Raw genomic sequence first — 18,700 nt, 5'->3', positions numbered from 1 at the left:
TTGTCAGCTTATTATTTCATCAAAGAACTCCACTATCTCTAAAATGTTTGCAACAATAAATATGCAATAACCACCTTAGACTGGTAATTAGGCTTATGTGGCGTTTATACCGTTATTTTCAAACTCTGATGTGTCTGCCGCTCAATCACTTCCTGTGATTCATATCTTATGAACCAAATAAATCAGTTTGAATTGTACCCTAAACTTTACCAGGCTACCAAAAAAAAAAAAAAAAAGCCCCAAGAAAATGTGCATTCATTTAACAGATGTAGAATACTGAACAGCGCTTCTTAACTGTTTTTGGATGGGCTTCCTCCTCTTTCTGCCCGCATACATGCAGTCTCCCGGAGGGATCATGATCTTGCACTCCGTGGAGGTAACAGGTGCGCTGCGGATGACAAAGAGTGGACGTTAACTTTACATGTGGCTGAAGAGAGCAACTTAAACACATGTGTAAGAGACAGAGAGAGAGAGAGAAAGAGAGAGAGAGAGCATTTAAACATGCTCAGGCTGGTTGTTACACATTATGTCATTAAAGGTCATTCCTTGGGGTGAAATATGCTGTAAATCCGTGCATCCCTAAAATTAAAGTGAAATAACACCAATTAGACTGTGATTAGAATTAAAACAAAATGACACGTGTGAATGATCAAAATATTACAATTTACAGCACGTGAAAGCTTAATAACATACTAATAATTGCTAAAAGCTACAAATCAAATACACACTAGAGCAGCTTATCTAATAAATAGACAGAAAAGCGTATAAGACATGACGTATCCTTGAAAATAAACAACAAAATAATCACCTCATGCTCTTTCAGAAAAAATAAATAAAAGCAAAAATAACTAACCCAAACGCTCTGTGGCTGTCAGTTAATTCCAGTATTGTGTTGGCTCACAGTCACATTCACTTTAAGTGTAGAAAAGAGATGCGTCTCCCAGGGTGCACCGACTCCGTAATGCCAAATGATAAATCCAAGGGAAATAAAATAAACCGGAGAGGTCCTACAAGAGCTCCCAGCTGATGTTTTCATCAGCTTTTGCACTGCTCGGGGCAGATGTTGGCTGATGCTTTATACCCAATTGAGTCGCCTTCACTTCCTCGCGTTTCAGGTGGCGGATTCCTCTGAATGACATGTCGAGCTCTTCGCACGCAACTCTCTGCCTCACAAACAGCGCTCAAGCGCACACACACACACACACACACACCACACACACATACACAAACACACGCGAGGCTTATGCTGCGTTCATGTGTTGTCTGCATGTGGGACGTTTGCGTTTTTATATGTTTTTTGTTTAAATGCGTGGCCGTTTTTGCCTTCATGTCTCACAGCATTGAAAACTAGATTATTACACTTTTCTTACTGAGGCTGTCGCTCATTTTTCCACAATTTAATAAACACTTGGAAGCATTGCCGTGTCTACAAGCATATTGTCTTAAATACGTCGCTAAAGCTTGTGTTGGGCTTACACAAAAATTAAAAAAATGAAGCACCACTGACAACTTCTACATTAGATATTGTGTTAGTGTGAAATCTGCGTTAAACTACATTTATTCAACGACTCAAATCATTTAAAATACGTGATTAGATTTTATACTTTACGAGGTGTACCTGAAAGTAGCAGCAACCCAACCCGCACACACACACACACACACACACACACACACACAGACATAGACACACACATACACACGCGCGCACACACACATCCACACACACACACGCTTTGTGTGCAGGGTGAGGGGAGGGATCACACGCGAAGGGCAGCAGACGCGCAGATCTCCGGGTTCACATCGAGCCTGTCCGCGGTCGGCGGCACTTGCGGACCGGAGGATTTTTCTCCAGCAGCCCGATGAAGGAGAACTACACTAACATTTTACAACGAAACCTGCAGTGTTTGAACAGGATTCTTCGTCGGACGGGACTTGGCTTCTTATAACACATAAGTGACTAAGAGGATGCAGCTCTCTGAATCTGTGATTTAGCAGCAGAAATAAACTGGAATCAAATGTGTCACTGTGGGAATGAAAGGACTGATCACAGCCATGGTGATGTTATTTCTTAAAAGTCGTGTGCAATTTTTTTTTTCATGTTAATGAGACAGTTATAGGCTGTGTTGCATTTCGTCTTCGCTTTGCGCACAGAGTTTCACTTAATTTGGAAAGCGCTCTTTTCTTCTTGACTAATGTGTCATATTTTAACAAGTTGCAATCTTATCTTCTCTTGATATATGTCACCGGAAGTGCTTGATGATCTAATAGACTTGACATTATAGTTCTTTAAAAAAAATTTGACACTGAATGTAATTATTCATTGATTAATTAAGCGATAAGACACAATTAGGCCCAGCTTACAGGATAAGAAAAACGAAGCGCCCTTTAGGTTTGATCTGATGCGATCACCGCATTATGATATGAATTTAAACACTGAAGACAAAGATGACTCGTAGCGCTATGATGAAGGGCAGAAGGCAACAGAACCTTAAAGTGTGACGTCTTCACTTTAGAGGCTTTACTTATTTCAACATCATATGTTGCCGTTTACAAAACGTTTCCTCAGACAGACAGATTATGGGGAAGCGGAATGTTTCCATGTGTCAGAGTCATAGTCAAAACCACTTATGGTAAAAACCCCAGTGGTTGAGTAATATCTGTATATCGCCTCTGCAGTTACACATGCGTGCAAAAAATCAGTGGAAATCAAACGACGGATACAGACTTTTAATTGCTGCTCTGATATCAGGAAACAGTTTGTGCAGAATCCTCTCACCAAATGACTCTATTCTGAGGATGTACGGTGATGTGCTGCACAATTAAATAATGTATGGCATGTCAAATAAGCAGTATTAAAATCTGATTTATATTTTTTTAAAAACCCTATCTGATGTACACTAACTAAAATAACCAGAAACATGTTTTTCTGTGTGCTTTGTAAAGGAATTAATTGTATCCTTTGACCTTTTAAATGTTTTGTTTTTATGGTTGCTTGTAAAACTTTAACCCAATAAAGCATGTCACTGCAATCTGTCCTGTCACTGAAGCAAGAACAGTCAGCTGAGAACACATACACAGTGTGTGGTTTGTTTGTGTGGCAGTTTACTGCACTGCCCCCTAGTGTACACATTCATGCACTACACACAGTCAAATAGACCCTTTGAGCACACGTTGCTTATTGTATATTTATGTGAAATAAATCATGCAAGGCCCATGGCTGGGATACACTAAACTTCTTTAAATAAAGATGACATTGTAAAGCAGAATCCCCCTGGTGATGATGTGAGAACACAAACAACTATAGAAATATGACTGATTAAGTTCTTCATTGCTCAACAACTCTTTTATCTTATCGTCATATATTTTCGCTTTTAGAAAATGTAGATACAGATAGCAAGACAGTTCAGAGTCACATGGCCAAGATTGTGGTTCTTTGGCTCCATCATCACGGATTTATATCTCTGAAAAGCTGTGAGAAATGTTTGTGCAGCTAAAATTTTAATCTGCAAGCTAATGAAACCTTCAGGGCCCTTGGACAGCACGGTGAGAGCAGAGTAAATCACTGTTTAATCGCCACTGGTGCTCATTAATGTGAGAACTAGTGCATTAATCGTATGAAACAACGAGCAGGACAACTATCTCACGCTTGAGGTTTGTGTGACAAAGAAACCTGATACATTGGTCAATCAATCTTTATTTTATTCCTTCTTGCCTGACCCTGTGAAAATATCTTATTCATAGTACACAACAGTCTGCTTTTGGTCAGATTGCACCTTTGACAGAGCAGATGGCTGTCTATCATGCTCTTGTATCAAAGTGTCCATCAGGGCTGATGTTTTATTTGTTGTGACAGGTGGAGCAGGGATCTGCAGAGGTCCTAAGGTCTTGTTAACACTGTCAGTGGCTACTATTAAAGCTGTCAGGGATGCTCTTGGTATCAATGCAAATCCACTGGCAACACTATCCAATCTGCCTTCCAGATTAGCCCGGGCTTAAAGCCCTGCTAATGCTGCTGGGGCAGACCTTTGCACGCAACCGTGAGTGCGCGTGTGTGTGTGCATGTGTGTGTTAGAGCATGTCTGCTATGCAAGTGTGTGAGTGTGTGTATCTAAATACACATTTCAGAATAATGAAAGCCATCTGCCAGGTGCAATAGTGTGGCTTTCATTGATTAAGATGTCTGTGTTTGCATCACTGCGGGATTTCAGGGGACATGCAGAGCTGTGACATGACAAGTCTGATACTAATGGACATTATTAATTAATGGGATGGTCAATATCGGAAAGAGCCAAACATACACGCATTTCATCTCTGTCACTGTTATTTAGGGCAAGACCCTCTTGTCATTAATCGGTGCGTGATTGCTCAGTGAGAATCAAAGCTATGTGCCAAAACAAGACTATTTAAAACATAATTCATACATACAGCGTCTTGACCTTGCACACAGATAAGTGCATGTACATCAGTAACGTTGTGAAATTGTGACGCAGGTCTTAGACAAAACATGGTGGAATTTAAATTCTTGGCGTGAATTTTGTCCAGTGCTAACAATAGGCGGGGTCAAGAGAGGTGACGAGCTCACTCGCAGATGACCCTGAGCTCAGAGAGGAGGGAGGAGGGTTCATATTGTTGGGCAAGTGCAAAGCAGGAATGGCGTTTGTCAGGATTTGTGGAGCCAGAGTATAATCCATGACAGCAGAGGGCTGTTAATGCAGCAGACAAGCTCAAGAGGTCCTGTTAGGTCAGACAGGACGTGAGTTCTGCCCCTGAGGACCTGCAGGAAATCATGTGCACACATAAACACACACTGACACACACACACACACACACACACACACACACACACACACACATTCCAGCATGCCTTATAATTCGTACAAAAGCAATAGCTCAGATTAATACACAAGCACAAATGCTGAAACAATCACACTGACCCTGAGGTGAATAACACAATATTTCCACAGTGAGGTTTTTTGGGGGTACAAGGGATAGATCTGCTTTGTTTTTATTAGACCATGAACCCCAAATCCAGAACAAAATATACACTTGAACCCAAAATAATGGGACAAAATGTAAAAAAAAAAACATGAAAGGCACAGAGTGAAATAACCTGGGATGCAAAAACATCATTTGACAAAGTATGACCATGACAAAACCAAGAAAAAAGATTCAGTAGGTACCTTAAAAAGAAATAATAATGCACCTAATTTGTTCCCCGCAGCATCTACACCACCAAATGTGCAGGTTCGTACCTTTAAAGTGAGAATCACTATACGATAGATGATCTCTGTATGATGTGGTATGAGGTGTGGATCTTTACATTCACGTGGATGGTCAGCATACACTTCAAACTTGTGCTCCTCCGTCACGTTTCAGTCAGTCCTCATATCTAGTGTCAATCGGTCTGAGAGGGAAAAATTGTGTGTTGGAGTGACTCTGTGGGGATAATCTTTTGTTGACATTTGGATGTGGGTTTTTCAAAAGGTTAACTTGTGTGAGTGTGGGGTATGCAGAAAGAGAGACGGGGTGGGGTGGGGAGGGGGGACAGAGAGATAGAAAAAGGGCCACAGTGTTGTGTAACAGCCGGGATGCTGGGTAAACCTGAGAGCAACATGAGTCACTGTTGCAAGGATGAATATTGACAGTGGAATGTTACTGTGAAATCAGGCGGTGACTGTTTGTTTGGACATAGTTCGTACAAACAATATGCGAGGCTAAAAAGACTTGTGCACTCTGGTTATTGGCTGTGTTGCGGCTGCAATTAACAAGTGTTTAAAACCAGCGAAGATTGATGGATGTGTACAAGTGCGGACAGGTTTTCAGCATGGAAGAGGGAAAAGCGGGAGATAAAGTGAGAGAGGAATAAATCAGCATGGAAATAATAAAATAAAATAAATCACCACTATGATCAGAGTGAAAGCTCCAGACGGCTCAATCCTGCAATCCCTGCTCCCCACTAAATCAGGCTGAGAGAACATGAATCACACACACACACACACACACACACACTGTAGTAAAGCCATTGCCCTAGGTGGTGTCGTCTGAAAACCGCACCGGCTTGTTCACCCGGAGGCCGATGGCCACAAAGTGAATGTCATGGTAATGGCACCCAAGCTTTTGTAGAAGACTCCCAAACGATGTGAAAATCCTCTGTATGCAGCAACCTGGTGTCACCCCTACCTAAACTTTCTCCACACACACACACACACCTGATGGAGCACAGCGCCATCACAATTCATTAAATTTATTACTTCGTAATCGTAAAATCTTTCTTTAAACACGTGAAATAAATTGAGGGAATCGTTTGTTTCCAAGGAAAATCAATCACGGGAGTCAATTTCCTGACTGCAGTGGAGTAATTTACTGTATTCCACCTCGTACCGGGATACTGTCACACTTTCCGATACATTTTAAAACATAAAGTTTCTTGGATTTTTTTTTACTTGCTCTTCAACACCCGACTTGTCAAGATATTTGTAGTTTTCCATGAAATTTGACAGTGGAGGATAATTTGATACATTTGCTTGTGATTATTATTACGTGGACACTAACTGCTTCTCTTGAGACTCTGTGTACACTCTATGAACCACCTGGATTTCATTTCGGTGTCTCTGTTGAGGAATACAGTATGTATTTCTGTAAAGCAAAGCAGAGGAACTTAAGATAGGAAAACTGGCACTTACTGCAAATGAAAATGAATCTCTACTGGGGATCTTAACCGAGACTTTAACTCAGGTTCCTTCAGTCAGCCTTTTACCACAGACAGGAGACCACTTTCAGAGTATGAGGCAGACATCTTGGCTAAGGCTGCCGGGATCTCACCAGGGTAGTTTAAAAATCCAGTCAGCAAGAATTACATTTAAGAGCCTCGTGAAAAGAGAAGATGGTTTCTATTTTGCTATTTTGATAAAAAGTTATTAGATTTTTCATCTTCTCTTAGAAAAGTCTGATTTCTCATCACAATCTACATTTCTAATTTCGTGAACGGCATGCGACCGTGATCTACGTCCGTTGTTCCTTACTACCGCAGGACTACTGTATTGACAGCTACAAATAATATTATTAAATGTTATTCAATCCAATCAAAACCTTATGTGAGTGAAAACAATTGGGAGGAAATTAAATGAGTCACTCCATTTGCTGCCCACATGCCACAGCGATGTTAATATATTCCAAATGTATTTTTCTCCCTTCTAGTTTGTCTCTCTCTCTCTCTCTCTCTCCATACAGCTCACACATGATGACTGTACATCAGAGCGCTCGATCTGCCGCAACCCCGGAGAGGAGAGCTTTCCTACGCTGAGTGATGCTTTTCATTAAATCGTACAGGATCCCTGTCGCCTGCCTGTCGGGCCAGTCTATATCCAGGTCATCAATAATGATTTGAGCAACGCCAGTGTGTTGCTATTTGGTCATGTTTGGGGATGTTTTGAACTTTAGGTTGAGAGATTTGAAGAGTTTGTCGTTTTAAACCAACATATTTATCAGCTGGTCGCGTTCACGTAGTGGCAGAAGCTTTAAAAAAAACAAAACACAAATATTTGACAGGTCGTTCGCTACTGAAAAACCGTAAAAATCTTGATTTCAATCAGGTCAGATTGTGTGTGTTTCACAACCAAAAATGGACAATGATGTATCTACTAAACACTGATTTTCCTTAAAGTCCACTCAAACATGTTTTGCTTCTTATTCCTTCACCTGGATGTTTGAGCTTCACTGTGCAGAATGATGTATGTGCAGTTTGACACTAGTAGGCTGTTTTCGCATTCATCTGCTGAAAGGGGGAAAGTTTCTGTGTGCCGACCAATAAATCTGAGTTTAAGACGTGTACTTACGAGCATGATTTTGTGACATCACAACTAGCGGTCCAAAATGTAACTTACACAAGTGTGATGTGGAAACTTGAAGCCTCCGTTGCACATACACTTGAGAATAGATTTACCAGTGAAGAAGAGAGCAGTTAAACTTTTGAAATTTGAAATATTTGTATCGTCCTAAATTCTGGATTTTACATTTTTTTGTGGAAGAACCATGTCAGAAACAAATTTCCAGTAGTTTATATGAATTAAAACACCATCTGAGGGCTTTTTCAGTTGTAGAAAGCTTCTTATGAGCTCTTAGACAAAGCCTTTACACCTCCTTGGCTGATAATTAAGACAGCTACACTATTTCCTGTTGGTTTTAATGTGACTACTACAGCTGCAGGAGAGACTTCAGTCTGAGAGCTCATGAGGATAAACACAAACAAACACGTCACAGACCAGGATCTGTGGAGTACAACAATGCAGCGGGTCGGCGTCACTCTGGTAATTTATTGCATCAATAGAAGGTCACTGCCATCTTGTGGAAGGAAGACGGTCTCATAGACGGCACAGAAGGTTTATTTGTTTATACACACAGCAAACCTGGATCTGAAACTTGTTTTCCAACTATTAAAAGTGGGCACCACTGAATGCAATTTGTATTCAGCTTACTTCATCCTGCAGTATTTAATTCTAGGCACATATTTTAATTTTTTACATGTTTTCTCACACACAGTACACAACATGCAGATACAGCCAAAACAGGACATGATCTCAGTGTTGATGATTTATAGTTCAAATATCATATTTAACAGATCCTGATACATCCTGAACACTGCTCATGCTCTGAATTTAAGACATGGATTACAAGCAACTGATATTTGGGAATGATGTAGCGCTCCCTCTGTCTGCATGCAGACGGGCCATTTAATGGTGGAGCCAGATGGGAAAACACAGAACAGGCCCAGTGGAAACTATTGCTCAATGCACCTCTTTCAAACAAAATTTATACTGCTCATAAAATGCTCCTGAAATGTTTTTGCCAACGTCTTTTCATCTCAAATCCAGTAAGATATTAAACGGTTAAAAAAAACATTTACTTATTGCATCATCATCATGTTTATTTATTCATGTCAGCACAGTCCTGACTAGAAATCATCTGTTTACATAGTGGTCCATAAATTCAAGACAAACACACTAGTAAAGGCAGTCCAGTAGACTGGATGCTGCTTAGCTAATGTTCCTTTCTCTTCCTCTGTTTGCTTTCCTCATCAGTGCAGCCTTTTAGTCCTTACAACTGCTTTTAAGTCTCAGTCACAGTCTCTCTGGCTACTTTATTCATGTTATATTCATAATCTCTCTCTTGCAACACATTTACATTATTTTGCATTCATTCCGTTAAAATAAAAAATCTCTTTTTTTCTCTCTCACTCTCCCTGTGCTGTGTATTTGATCTTATTGTCTTTCGCTACTTCCTGCTCTTTTATCCACTCTGTAGCAGTAGATATGGCAACTGCATCATCACTATGGCAAAAAAAACATCGTTTGCCGCACATCACGTGTAAAATAGCAGCAGGGGACTGGACTCAGCCAGCTCTGTGACACCCTCCCTTGCTTTAGGATCCATAAGAGGAACACTTTTATGCGGTGTTGTCCTGGAGGGTCCTATACAGGCGGTTTATCAGGGCCTGGTTGGTCGTTTTGCTGCAGCGTCCTCTTGCACCAACACCTCTAGTGGTCTGGGACACTGGTGTCCAGAAGACATTTTATTTGTGCCTTGGCTACAGGTCACTGGCATTTTACTCTTATTTTAAGTACCTTTGGTGTACTTCCTGGAAAGGTGGTGCTCATCAGCGCTGCTGGGTTACCTCTTGTTGGAGGAACGAACCTGGTGTCTCATCCAACTAGTTGGAGCTGATGAAGAGCAGAGAAAAAAGAGGTAGGAGACAGATTATGATGTTGTCTTTGGATGTACTTTCTTCAATTTCTCCATTAGAGTTCCAGTTTTAAAATACTTCAACATTTGGGAATGACATTTAATTGTTGAGAGTTAGATGAGCCATCAGTCGGTTAGCTTAGCTTAGCAAAAGGACTGGAAACACGGGGAGACAGCTAGCATGGCTCAGTCCAAAGGTAAAAAATAAAGAATAAGTGTATTTCCCAAAATGTTGGACTATTCCTTTAACATTGGACACTTACAGCGTGGTTGTCCTGGTTGTCTTGGGTTACTAGCACTGCTACCGAAGGAAGACTGGAAGTTATGGATGGTCTCTTGAAGGATCTGCCTTTCTCGGCCCTGATGACAGCCAAAAACGTTCGTTATACACCAGCAATATTTTCAGGCAAAGATGATGCTCTTGTTATACTTTCACATATCGTGTCCCTCTCATATGTATCCACTGTACAGCTGTTCTTCTTTAACAATTTCCATCCTCGTTCAAAGTAATTCTGCCTATCTCTGCTGGCTCATAATGTTAACAATTTATTATAATATAGTGTTGGGTTGTACTGTGGAAAACTGGAATCGGAAAGACTATAAATTAAGGCCAGAGAGCACTGGAAACACAGCACTAGAAGATGAAATGCAAAACCATATATGTTGAACCAAATGCACCTTCCCAGCATTGAGCTCTGATATGGCAGCCAAGATCTGTTGTCTGGGTCCGTCTGTTTTAATGCCCAGCTCCTTCAGGTCTCCATCTGTCAGAGTGAGGAATGCCTCCATGTCCACCTAGAGGAAGTAAAAAGCAAAACAGATTCAAATCTCTTAAACATATGCAATTTTATGTGTTTATTGTAACAGCAACTGTCCAGTCCTTTCAGGTACTGCAGGTCAGTGATGCAGTCAAATGCTTTGGAATCACTATTGGCACAAAATAAAGAATACCTCCTGTTCTTCAAATATGGGCTGGTATTTCTCAAGCGACAGTTTCTTCAAGATACTTGACAGCTCATCTAAAAAAAAATAAAAAATTAAAGACAAAAACATACAGTATGACTTAAGAGAAAGTGCTAAAACTTGACACCCATGGCCACTGTGCTTACAAATAGATTTTAATTTGTGTGGATTTCATATGTTAATTATTTTCATTTAACCCCGGGATTCAGTGTTGTATTACCTTCATCTGTGATGGTTCCACTACTGGAGCCACCACTGCTCTTGGAGCGAGGATGGGACGAGGCTGAAGACAGAGAGTCTCCTGCCCCAGCAGGAGGCTTGGGCGTTGGGGAAGGAGATGGGGTTAGAGTGGGCGACGTGCTCTTGGAGGTGGAGGAATTCCCTGACTGAGGTCTCTTATTCAACTCTATCTTCTACAAGAAATGCAGACGGACATAAGCACCTGTTCACTGACATAAAAAGGCATCTCATTGGAAGTTTTTATAAAAAAATCTCTAACATTCAACTTTAACACTAAATTCTTTCTTCAACTCAAATCTGTTCCCATCACACTTACTTTGCTTAGGAAAAACCTGCCTTCCATAAAAATGTACCAGTATTTGTTTAACACCCACTTCCCACTGTTCTCGCTATAGTAATGGTATATAGGGCCACTTTCTTAACTTTACACATTTTACCAAAGTAATGACAGAAGGGAAACAGAACACAGACCCGTCTCGAGTGGATGTCGGAGGCCACCAGGCTGGGGTGGGAGTGGATATCAGGGAGGCTGATGTCAGGCAGCGGCAGGCCAGGTGCTGAGGCTGGAAGTGGAGGTGGGCTCTGTGTCTGGCTGTGCTGTTTCTCTGGAGCTTGAGCCTTCACGTCTATCAGGCCCGCTGCTCTCTTCCTTTGGGCTGCTATCTGGGAGAGAACACTGTCTGCACTGCCCCCTGGTGGAAGCAAGAGGAAAGAATACACATTGTGTTGCAGGTACTTTATAATACAAATATGTAATTTGTGTTTGTCAGTATATGTGTGAACCTGAACGGTTGTGAGAGTCCCGGTTGAGTCCTGCGACTCCATTGGAGCCTCCGGAGGAGTGGGGGGAGTGGTAGTGACCAGAGTTGGACGGAGAGGAGGAGGAGGGCCCCTTGGGGATGCTGGGAAACTTAATGGACCTGCTAACCACACGACTGATAGACGTCTGATGAATAAAGGAGAGAGAAAGATAAGATATGAACGATGAAAGACATACAAACTGTTAGAGACAGCACAAACATTCCCTCCCTGTCACACACAAAAACTCACAATATCTGAGTTTCCACTGCTGTTTAGCTTCCTCTGGGGTGGCATAGGGAGGCGGGGCGCTTCACTCTTTCCCTCCCTGAGGAGGCGCGAACGGTCTGAGTTCCACGGTTCAAAGTTGGACGGAGGGAGGAAGGGAGGGATCACTGCTTTCAGCTTGTCATTGGGCAACCGGGTCAGGGGGGCACCACTTCTAAGCTGGAGGAGATGGAAAAGACAGTGTCACAACACAACAACTACTACTAATGGTAGTTATAAAGTACAATAACCAGAGTCTGAAACATATAATAAAAGTTATGTATAAAATAAAAGGTTGTTACACAAACATAAAGACTCAAGGCTTGTTACCATTGTGGTTATTAGAAAGTCCTCCTTTTCTGAAGATGTCCTGCAAAGACCTGGAAAAGGGAACCAACATCATTTACATTTTCCTCCACATATATGCTAAAATATATGTGGGTTTCTCCCTTTTTTAGGTTGAAATTTTATTCTCTAGTTTTTGCCTTTGCTAAACTCTCAGCTACTCTTTGGCTCACCAGTATCTTTGCTCTTAACTGCCCAGGCAGTGCTGATGTCATTCCCTCCCAAGGCAGGGGTTGGTGCCAGCGCCCCGTTAGACGCTCCAGCGGGCTTCATATTTGCCTTCATTGTGGCGTCCAAGGAAGGTTCAGCATCGTCTGGAAACGGAGCCAGGCGATTGGAGGAAAGGCCGTGTCTCAGAGTGTGAGTCAACTTGAGCCGCCGGAATCGATTAGACATCCTGCTCCACCAGGACTGCAGCAGGGTCGGAGTCAAACATGTCAGCGTCATCGGGAAGAGTTTTAATGATACAGTAGGATTTTTTTACTGCAAATGTTTATATCATCCACTCATTCCACCATTAAATCAGCAATATGTTAAAATTTTATTACAGTTTAATTAAATAATATATAAATAATTGATCAATACGACACTAAACAAGAGCAGAACTCAAGCAGTAATCATTTTACAGCCTCAGGTAATGTGTGTTTGTGTGTATGTGTACTAAATAAATTCAATTTACTCTTAAAAAGACAGACGGCAGTTGGGATTGTTCAGGATATTAAAGTAACTGGACTTTGATATAAAAATACAAGATAAAAACAAGAGAAAAGGGCATTTTAAATTGACTGTAATCACATGATGTAATGTGTAATCATTTAGAAAAATAAACGGACAGCTGTGAGACTTCTATCGTACCTTAAGGCCTCCTTTGTCGTCAGGTGGCACAGGGACGTTGTTGAGGGAGTGTCGGCTTTTGGAGCGCGTCAGTGAAGTTCTGCCACGGCGCTTGGACTTATCCTTATCTACTTGCATACACACTGACGCTAACAGACGCACCAACTCAGTGTCTGACCAAATCCACAGCAGACACCAGGGGAAAAAAATAAGGATTCAATGAGTAAAAGGACATTGTGGAAACGTGATAGCATAGACTGTTAAGTGCTACTGTCTGATAGTTGTTAGAACATAAAAGGCTAATGAGTCATTCCTTCATTAGAATATTATTCCTTTGTGAGAATATGATGATTTGGAGAATAAATTTAAGTTTGGCAGACATCTCTAATAATATATTACAAAGATAGAAGAATACATAATAATGCAATATGTAATGACTTATGTGGAAAGATGTTGTTGTAGTTTTTTAAATATGCTTCTAAAATTTCATTGGTCAATATTTCAAAATCACTAGTACCTCCACTATCCTGGGTCAAAGTCTTAAGATGATTCCTCTATAAAAGACAAATATCTCGCAGAATTATTACTATTTTCAAATGGTGGATTTCTACTACATTTGTAACATCCTGCAACTTAACTAGGAAGGAACTGTTTCTTCAGTCTGTCCAAATTTCCCCAAAGTGCTGTAAAACAGAGTGATGATTGTGAGGTTACCTGGGTCGTTTAGCAGCATGACCAAATCAAAGGCTGTGTATCCGTTCTTAGCTCGCAGGTTGACATCAGCCCCTTGACTCAACAGGTACTTGACAATATCTTTATTACTATAAGGAGGAAAAGAAAGAAAAAAAAGTAGAAAAGGATTGATTATGTCTGCCTAAATACTGTATGACTGCATAACGTGCAAACGAGATTTCCTCATATTCCATATTTTTTTCATTTTATTTGTGTTTTGAACTGAAAACCAATGAAATCAACATCAACTCACCCATGATAGGTGGCCTGCATTAAAGCGGTCCAACCGTGGACACCGTCTTGTTTGTCTATGTCAGCGTTCTTCTCCACCATCAGCTGCACCACCTCTAACTGACCGCTCACTGCTGCCATCATGAGAGGTGACGCTCCCTCCTGATTGGATGAATTCACCTGAGTGGGATCCTCCTCCAAGATCTCTTTGACTAGCTGGGAATTCCCTAAATCACCATAAACACAGACATTACAATTAAATCTTATTAACACAAAACAACAAAAATGTTCTTTTATTTCTGCTTTTTCTGGAAGTATTTAATATAACTCACCCAACTTGAGGGCACTGAACACATCTGGTCTTCTTCTCTCGTCGTCTGTGAAGAAACAAGCCAGGCTGAGGAAAGAGTTCTGATATCCTCTGAAACAACAGTCCTACTTGGCCAGAATCCACATAGCTCAGCACTATCAGTCAGTGTGTGTGCGTGTGTGTGTGTGTGTGTGTGTGTGTAGGGGGGGGGGCTATGTACATAAATACTAATCACTGCGGAGTTTGCTCTCACAAAAATAAAAATGAGCTTGAACAAAGAGAAAGAAAGAAGAAAGTGAGAAGTAAAAACATTATGGTGGAGCTGAAACATCTGTACAGTGTGAAAAAGTGATTTTCTGTTTGTACACAAAATTCTGTTTTACCTACATTTCAGACCAGTATCCAAAAAATGGGATAACAAATCACTGCCTGATCAGCCATAAAAGAGTCTGATTCATCTTAAACATTAATAGCAAGTGTCACACAATATAGGCACAAGTGAGCTCTGGTTACAGATTTATGTGTTATTAATTTCACAGTCAGAGCTTTTAAATGAAGTGAATCCTGAACTCCTGGTGAGAAGACTCATCATAGATCAAAGAAGCTGAGTGTGTCTGGGGACCACCCCTGTTGGTTTCACTCTCACACTGGTGTTAATTGCAGTGAAAGACTAGATTCTAGTTGTGACAACACACACACAAACACACCAGTAAGCAGAGCTTCCTTCAAAATCTGTTTCCTGTCTTTATCTGATCTCCTTTCATCTATGGTTCTAATCATTATTATTATTACATCCAATAATTAATATGCATCTCATCATATAAAACATATACAGTAGATATTATTCAATTCTGCGACAATTAGTTTTTCTTTCATTCAAGTATATTGTGTATATGGCAGTTGCATATTGTTTACACTGTAGTTTAGTAATGTCTGAACCATTTGTTGTCTTTTTTTTCTTACATTCAGTTTATTATGCTTTCATTGTAAACCTTGTACAACCTACTTAATGAATGCAGACCAGTGTATCATGATCATGCTAATAAAGCAAATCTGTATTTAAGACAGAGAAAGATGACCAACCTGTCTGTGGTCGGACAGTAGTGATGGAGTCAAGATAAGCCTTGACGTCTCTCTGTTTTAGCTGCATGGCTAGCTCAAAAGCCGTCTTGGACAGTACATTGACCCGGTCTGGGTCAGCTCCCCGCTCCACCAGCTGCTGAGCCACAGCCACCTTCAAAACACACATAATTTAATTTGTCAGCTGCTTCAGAAACTCACAACAAAGAAGAACACATACATTTGTGCTGCAGCTGTGTTTTAAACAAACTTGTAAATGTACATGCTATACATATGCCACATCCACATGACACCTACAGTACCCAAAATGTATTTTAGGTCCAATCTATCCAACCATCCATCCATCATTCACCTTCCCACTGAGGGTGGCCACCATCAGTGGTCCCCAGCCAGTGGTCTTCTGGGAAAAGTTGACATCAGAGCCCCACTCTAGCAGCAGGCGCACCGCAGCCTCGTGGCCGTGCTGAGACGCCACCATCAGGGCTGTGATGTCCATGAATTCTCTGCCGCCACCTCCTCCTGCACAACCTTCACCACCTCCAAAACCAGCCGCGCTGTGGAGAGAAGGGACAGAGCCAAAGATATTAAGGCCAGTCCTTGACTTTAAGATTTTACTAATTTTTTTTTCTCAGTTTAATTTTGTTTTAGTCTAATGCTCAAACCTGCAGCTGTTGTTGTTGTTGCCATTGGAGACGGCCTCTGCAGCAACAGCCAGATGATCGTAGTCATCGACGTATGCCCCGCTCTCCAGGAGTAGTTTCACTACATGGGTGTGTCCCCCACGAGCAGCCATAGTCAGGACACTTGCACCCAGCCTGTTTCGTCCGTTAATCTCGGCCCCATTCTCTAGGAGTATGTGGGCAACAGTCAGGTGACCGAACCTAAGTGGAGAGTTAGAGACACAGAAAATTAAAGAGCGAGCAGGACTTATACTATCCAGGTCATCACACTTTTGTTACAAATGCAACAGGGTCCTCTTCTCTAAGCTGACTCAATTCTCAGAGGGTTGGGAGGGAAATCTGGAAGCAAGTACATCAAATGTGTGCATTTCAATCAATGTTAAGTCAAGTTCTTATGAGAATTATGGAATATTTTAAATCCAGCTTGTCAAATTCGAAGCCGTAAATGCAAGCCAATTAACCTGCCTAAAAAATAACTAATTATACCCATAAAGTCAGAAAAACCCCTATAGATTATAAAAGCCTATAAATATGAACAGAATTTCAGTACATACATGTTGCTACACCAAACTCCATGCAAACATCTGTCAATTTATCAGGCCCTTGCTTTGTACACTTAACATTCAAGACTTCTGTGTTGTGATAATCCACCAAATATAACTTCTTTTTTTAATTTAAAAAGTAACTTTCAAAATAGTGCCACGGTTGTATTTATTTATTTACTTATTTATTTTGTTTTCACACATATACGGCTGCATAAAATCCAGATAAAAGATGTGACAGTCAAGAAGCCACAGTTCCCACTGCAATTATAACATTGCCATTCAGTTTTATGGTAGAAAAGGTTCGTATTAATAACAGACAATCTAATTACAGTGAGTTATTTTTTTTTTACTGATACTTGTGTTTCTATTCGCCGAACTGAAGAAGGACTTCTGAAAATTCCTAAACTGTAATTTAGAGGAGTTTATCATCTACTACATGAAGCTACAAGTGAAATGTCCAGATTTTTGAATAAAGTTTGGTGAGACTTTCGGACACGGGTGCATTGAGCTCCAGCCCGCAGCCCCACCTTGCAGCCTGCATCAGCGGGGTCCAGCCGTAGTTGTTGCGGCTGTCCACCGAGGCCCCCTTTCGTAGCAAACACCGCACCAGGTTTTCATGCCCGCTGGCCGAGGCAAACTGCAGGGCGGTGTTGCCCTCCTCGTCCGTGCAGTCCACCGGCACCAGAGACAACATGTCCGCGGCGGAGGTGCACTCCGACCCCGCTTCTGACCGCAGCCTGCTCTGCCGCCCGGACTCCTTCGGGGCTCCGGGCTCCAGGATGCTCCGGGCCGTTTCATAATCCCCCTCATCGCAGGCACGGAGCAGCAGCAGCGAACTAGCGGGGACACCGAAATTCATGTCCTCCGTGTTATGAAGTGTTATTCCGTCTCCATTTATCTTCAGTTAGTTTCATGGATGGTAACGGTCCAGGACTGTCCCTCTGTCAGTCGGCCTGTGTTTGAAGTCATGACGCACACTGAAATAAAGTTTGGCGTCCAGGTAAAGTTACACTAACTCATCTTCCTCTCAAACACAACACACAACGAATCGTTTCCAATCACAGCGCGTCAGCCATAAGTTATTGGGTTTAGAGAAAACAACTTTGTGCCCGGTTCCGTTACTTGTTTAGGAATCTGACAAGTTACATCACACCACACGACTTCCGCTTTAATCCTTCAACATAAAAGTACCTAACGTCGTGTCTGTAAGGTAACCCTAGATTTCTCTCGCGAGATTTCTACGCGTTGCTCCTTCATTGTGCGTGTTGCACAACATAATTATGTTTTATGGTGTGCCAATGTTGTGTTTATGGTCTGGTTAGGTTTAGGCACAAAAACACTTGGTTAGGGTTAGGGAAAGATCATGGTTTGAATTCAAATGATCACTCTCGCGAGATCTTTCGCAAATCTAAGGTTATCATCTAGACACGACCGCGCCGAACATAACAAAAATGTGGAACTCACAGTATGATTCAGTTAAAACAAATAACTTGAAAGTGACGTGACATTGAGTTTACTTTTTTTTTTTTTTTTTTTTTAAAGTTTTTTTAGTTAACAATTCATTGATGATTGTAGATTGAACCATGAGAAAACAATGATAGAGATTATGCCTTAATTCCACCTTTTTATATATTTTTTCAAATACATATATTGATTTTTATATTTTGTTACGACCAGTGGTTATGACGGAGGAGGATAAGGGCCACATGTAAAAAATGTATTTGAGTTCTGAGATTAAAGTCAGAAGACCTCAAATAAATTTTTCACATATGGCCCTAATCCTCTTCCGTACCTTATTATATTGTATATGTCCTTTTATATATATTTATTTATTGTTTTTTCTCTAATGGAGCCACTCAGTCAAAGTATTTTGCACAATTGTACTTGTATAACCGGAGTGACAATAAACATCTTAAATCTTAAATGAATGAATGAAT

General features: G+C 41.1%; 2 protein-coding genes across 3 annotated transcripts in view; both read right to left on the bottom strand.

The window, feature by feature from the left end:
* LOC121887943 overlaps window positions 1–9,708 on the bottom strand; it is a 76,776-nt gene extending 67,068 nt beyond the window's left edge. Inside the window, exons 1-2 of one of the 2 annotated variants that reach the window (XM_042399117.1) lie at window positions 9,621–9,708; window positions 296–388 (exon numbers count right to left, since the gene is read on the bottom strand). In XM_042399117.1, the coding sequence (XP_042255051.1) occupies window positions 296–357 (62 nt within the window). In that variant the 5' untranslated portion in view covers window positions 358–388; window positions 9,621–9,708. Of the gene's footprint in view, window positions 1–295; window positions 389–853; window positions 1,233–9,620 lie in introns of those variants that run through there. The other variant, XM_042399116.1, reaches the window with a different exon arrangement.
* LOC121887942 (ankyrin repeat and SAM domain-containing protein 6-like) lies at window positions 8,366–18,046 on the bottom strand. The gene is made up of 18 exons (XM_042399115.1): window positions 17,291–18,046; window positions 16,201–16,419; window positions 15,891–16,092; window positions 15,542–15,692; window positions 14,481–14,525; window positions 14,171–14,375; window positions 13,900–14,006; window positions 13,207–13,358; window positions 12,525–12,762; window positions 12,337–12,386; window positions 11,992–12,186; window positions 11,725–11,887; window positions 11,413–11,633; window positions 10,922–11,114; window positions 10,690–10,757; window positions 10,417–10,533; window positions 10,002–10,098; window positions 8,366–9,716 (listed from the first exon to the last, which is right to left on the bottom strand). Exons 1-18 carry the CDS (start codon window positions 17,620–17,622, stop codon window positions 9,667–9,669), a joined length of 2,805 nt encoding a protein of 934 aa, XP_042255049.1. The 5' UTR covers window positions 17,623–18,046; the 3' UTR covers window positions 8,366–9,666.
* Between the last annotated feature and the right edge of the window lie 654 nt (window positions 18,047–18,700).

The sequence above is a fragment of the Thunnus maccoyii genome, chromosome 21, assembly GCF_910596095.1.
Source record: "Thunnus maccoyii chromosome 21, fThuMac1.1, whole genome shotgun sequence".
NCBI lineage: Eukaryota > Metazoa > Chordata > Actinopteri > Scombriformes > Scombridae > Thunnus > Thunnus maccoyii.
Note: the sequence above shows the minus strand (reverse complement) of the source record. Positions and strands in the feature narration are given on the sequence as shown.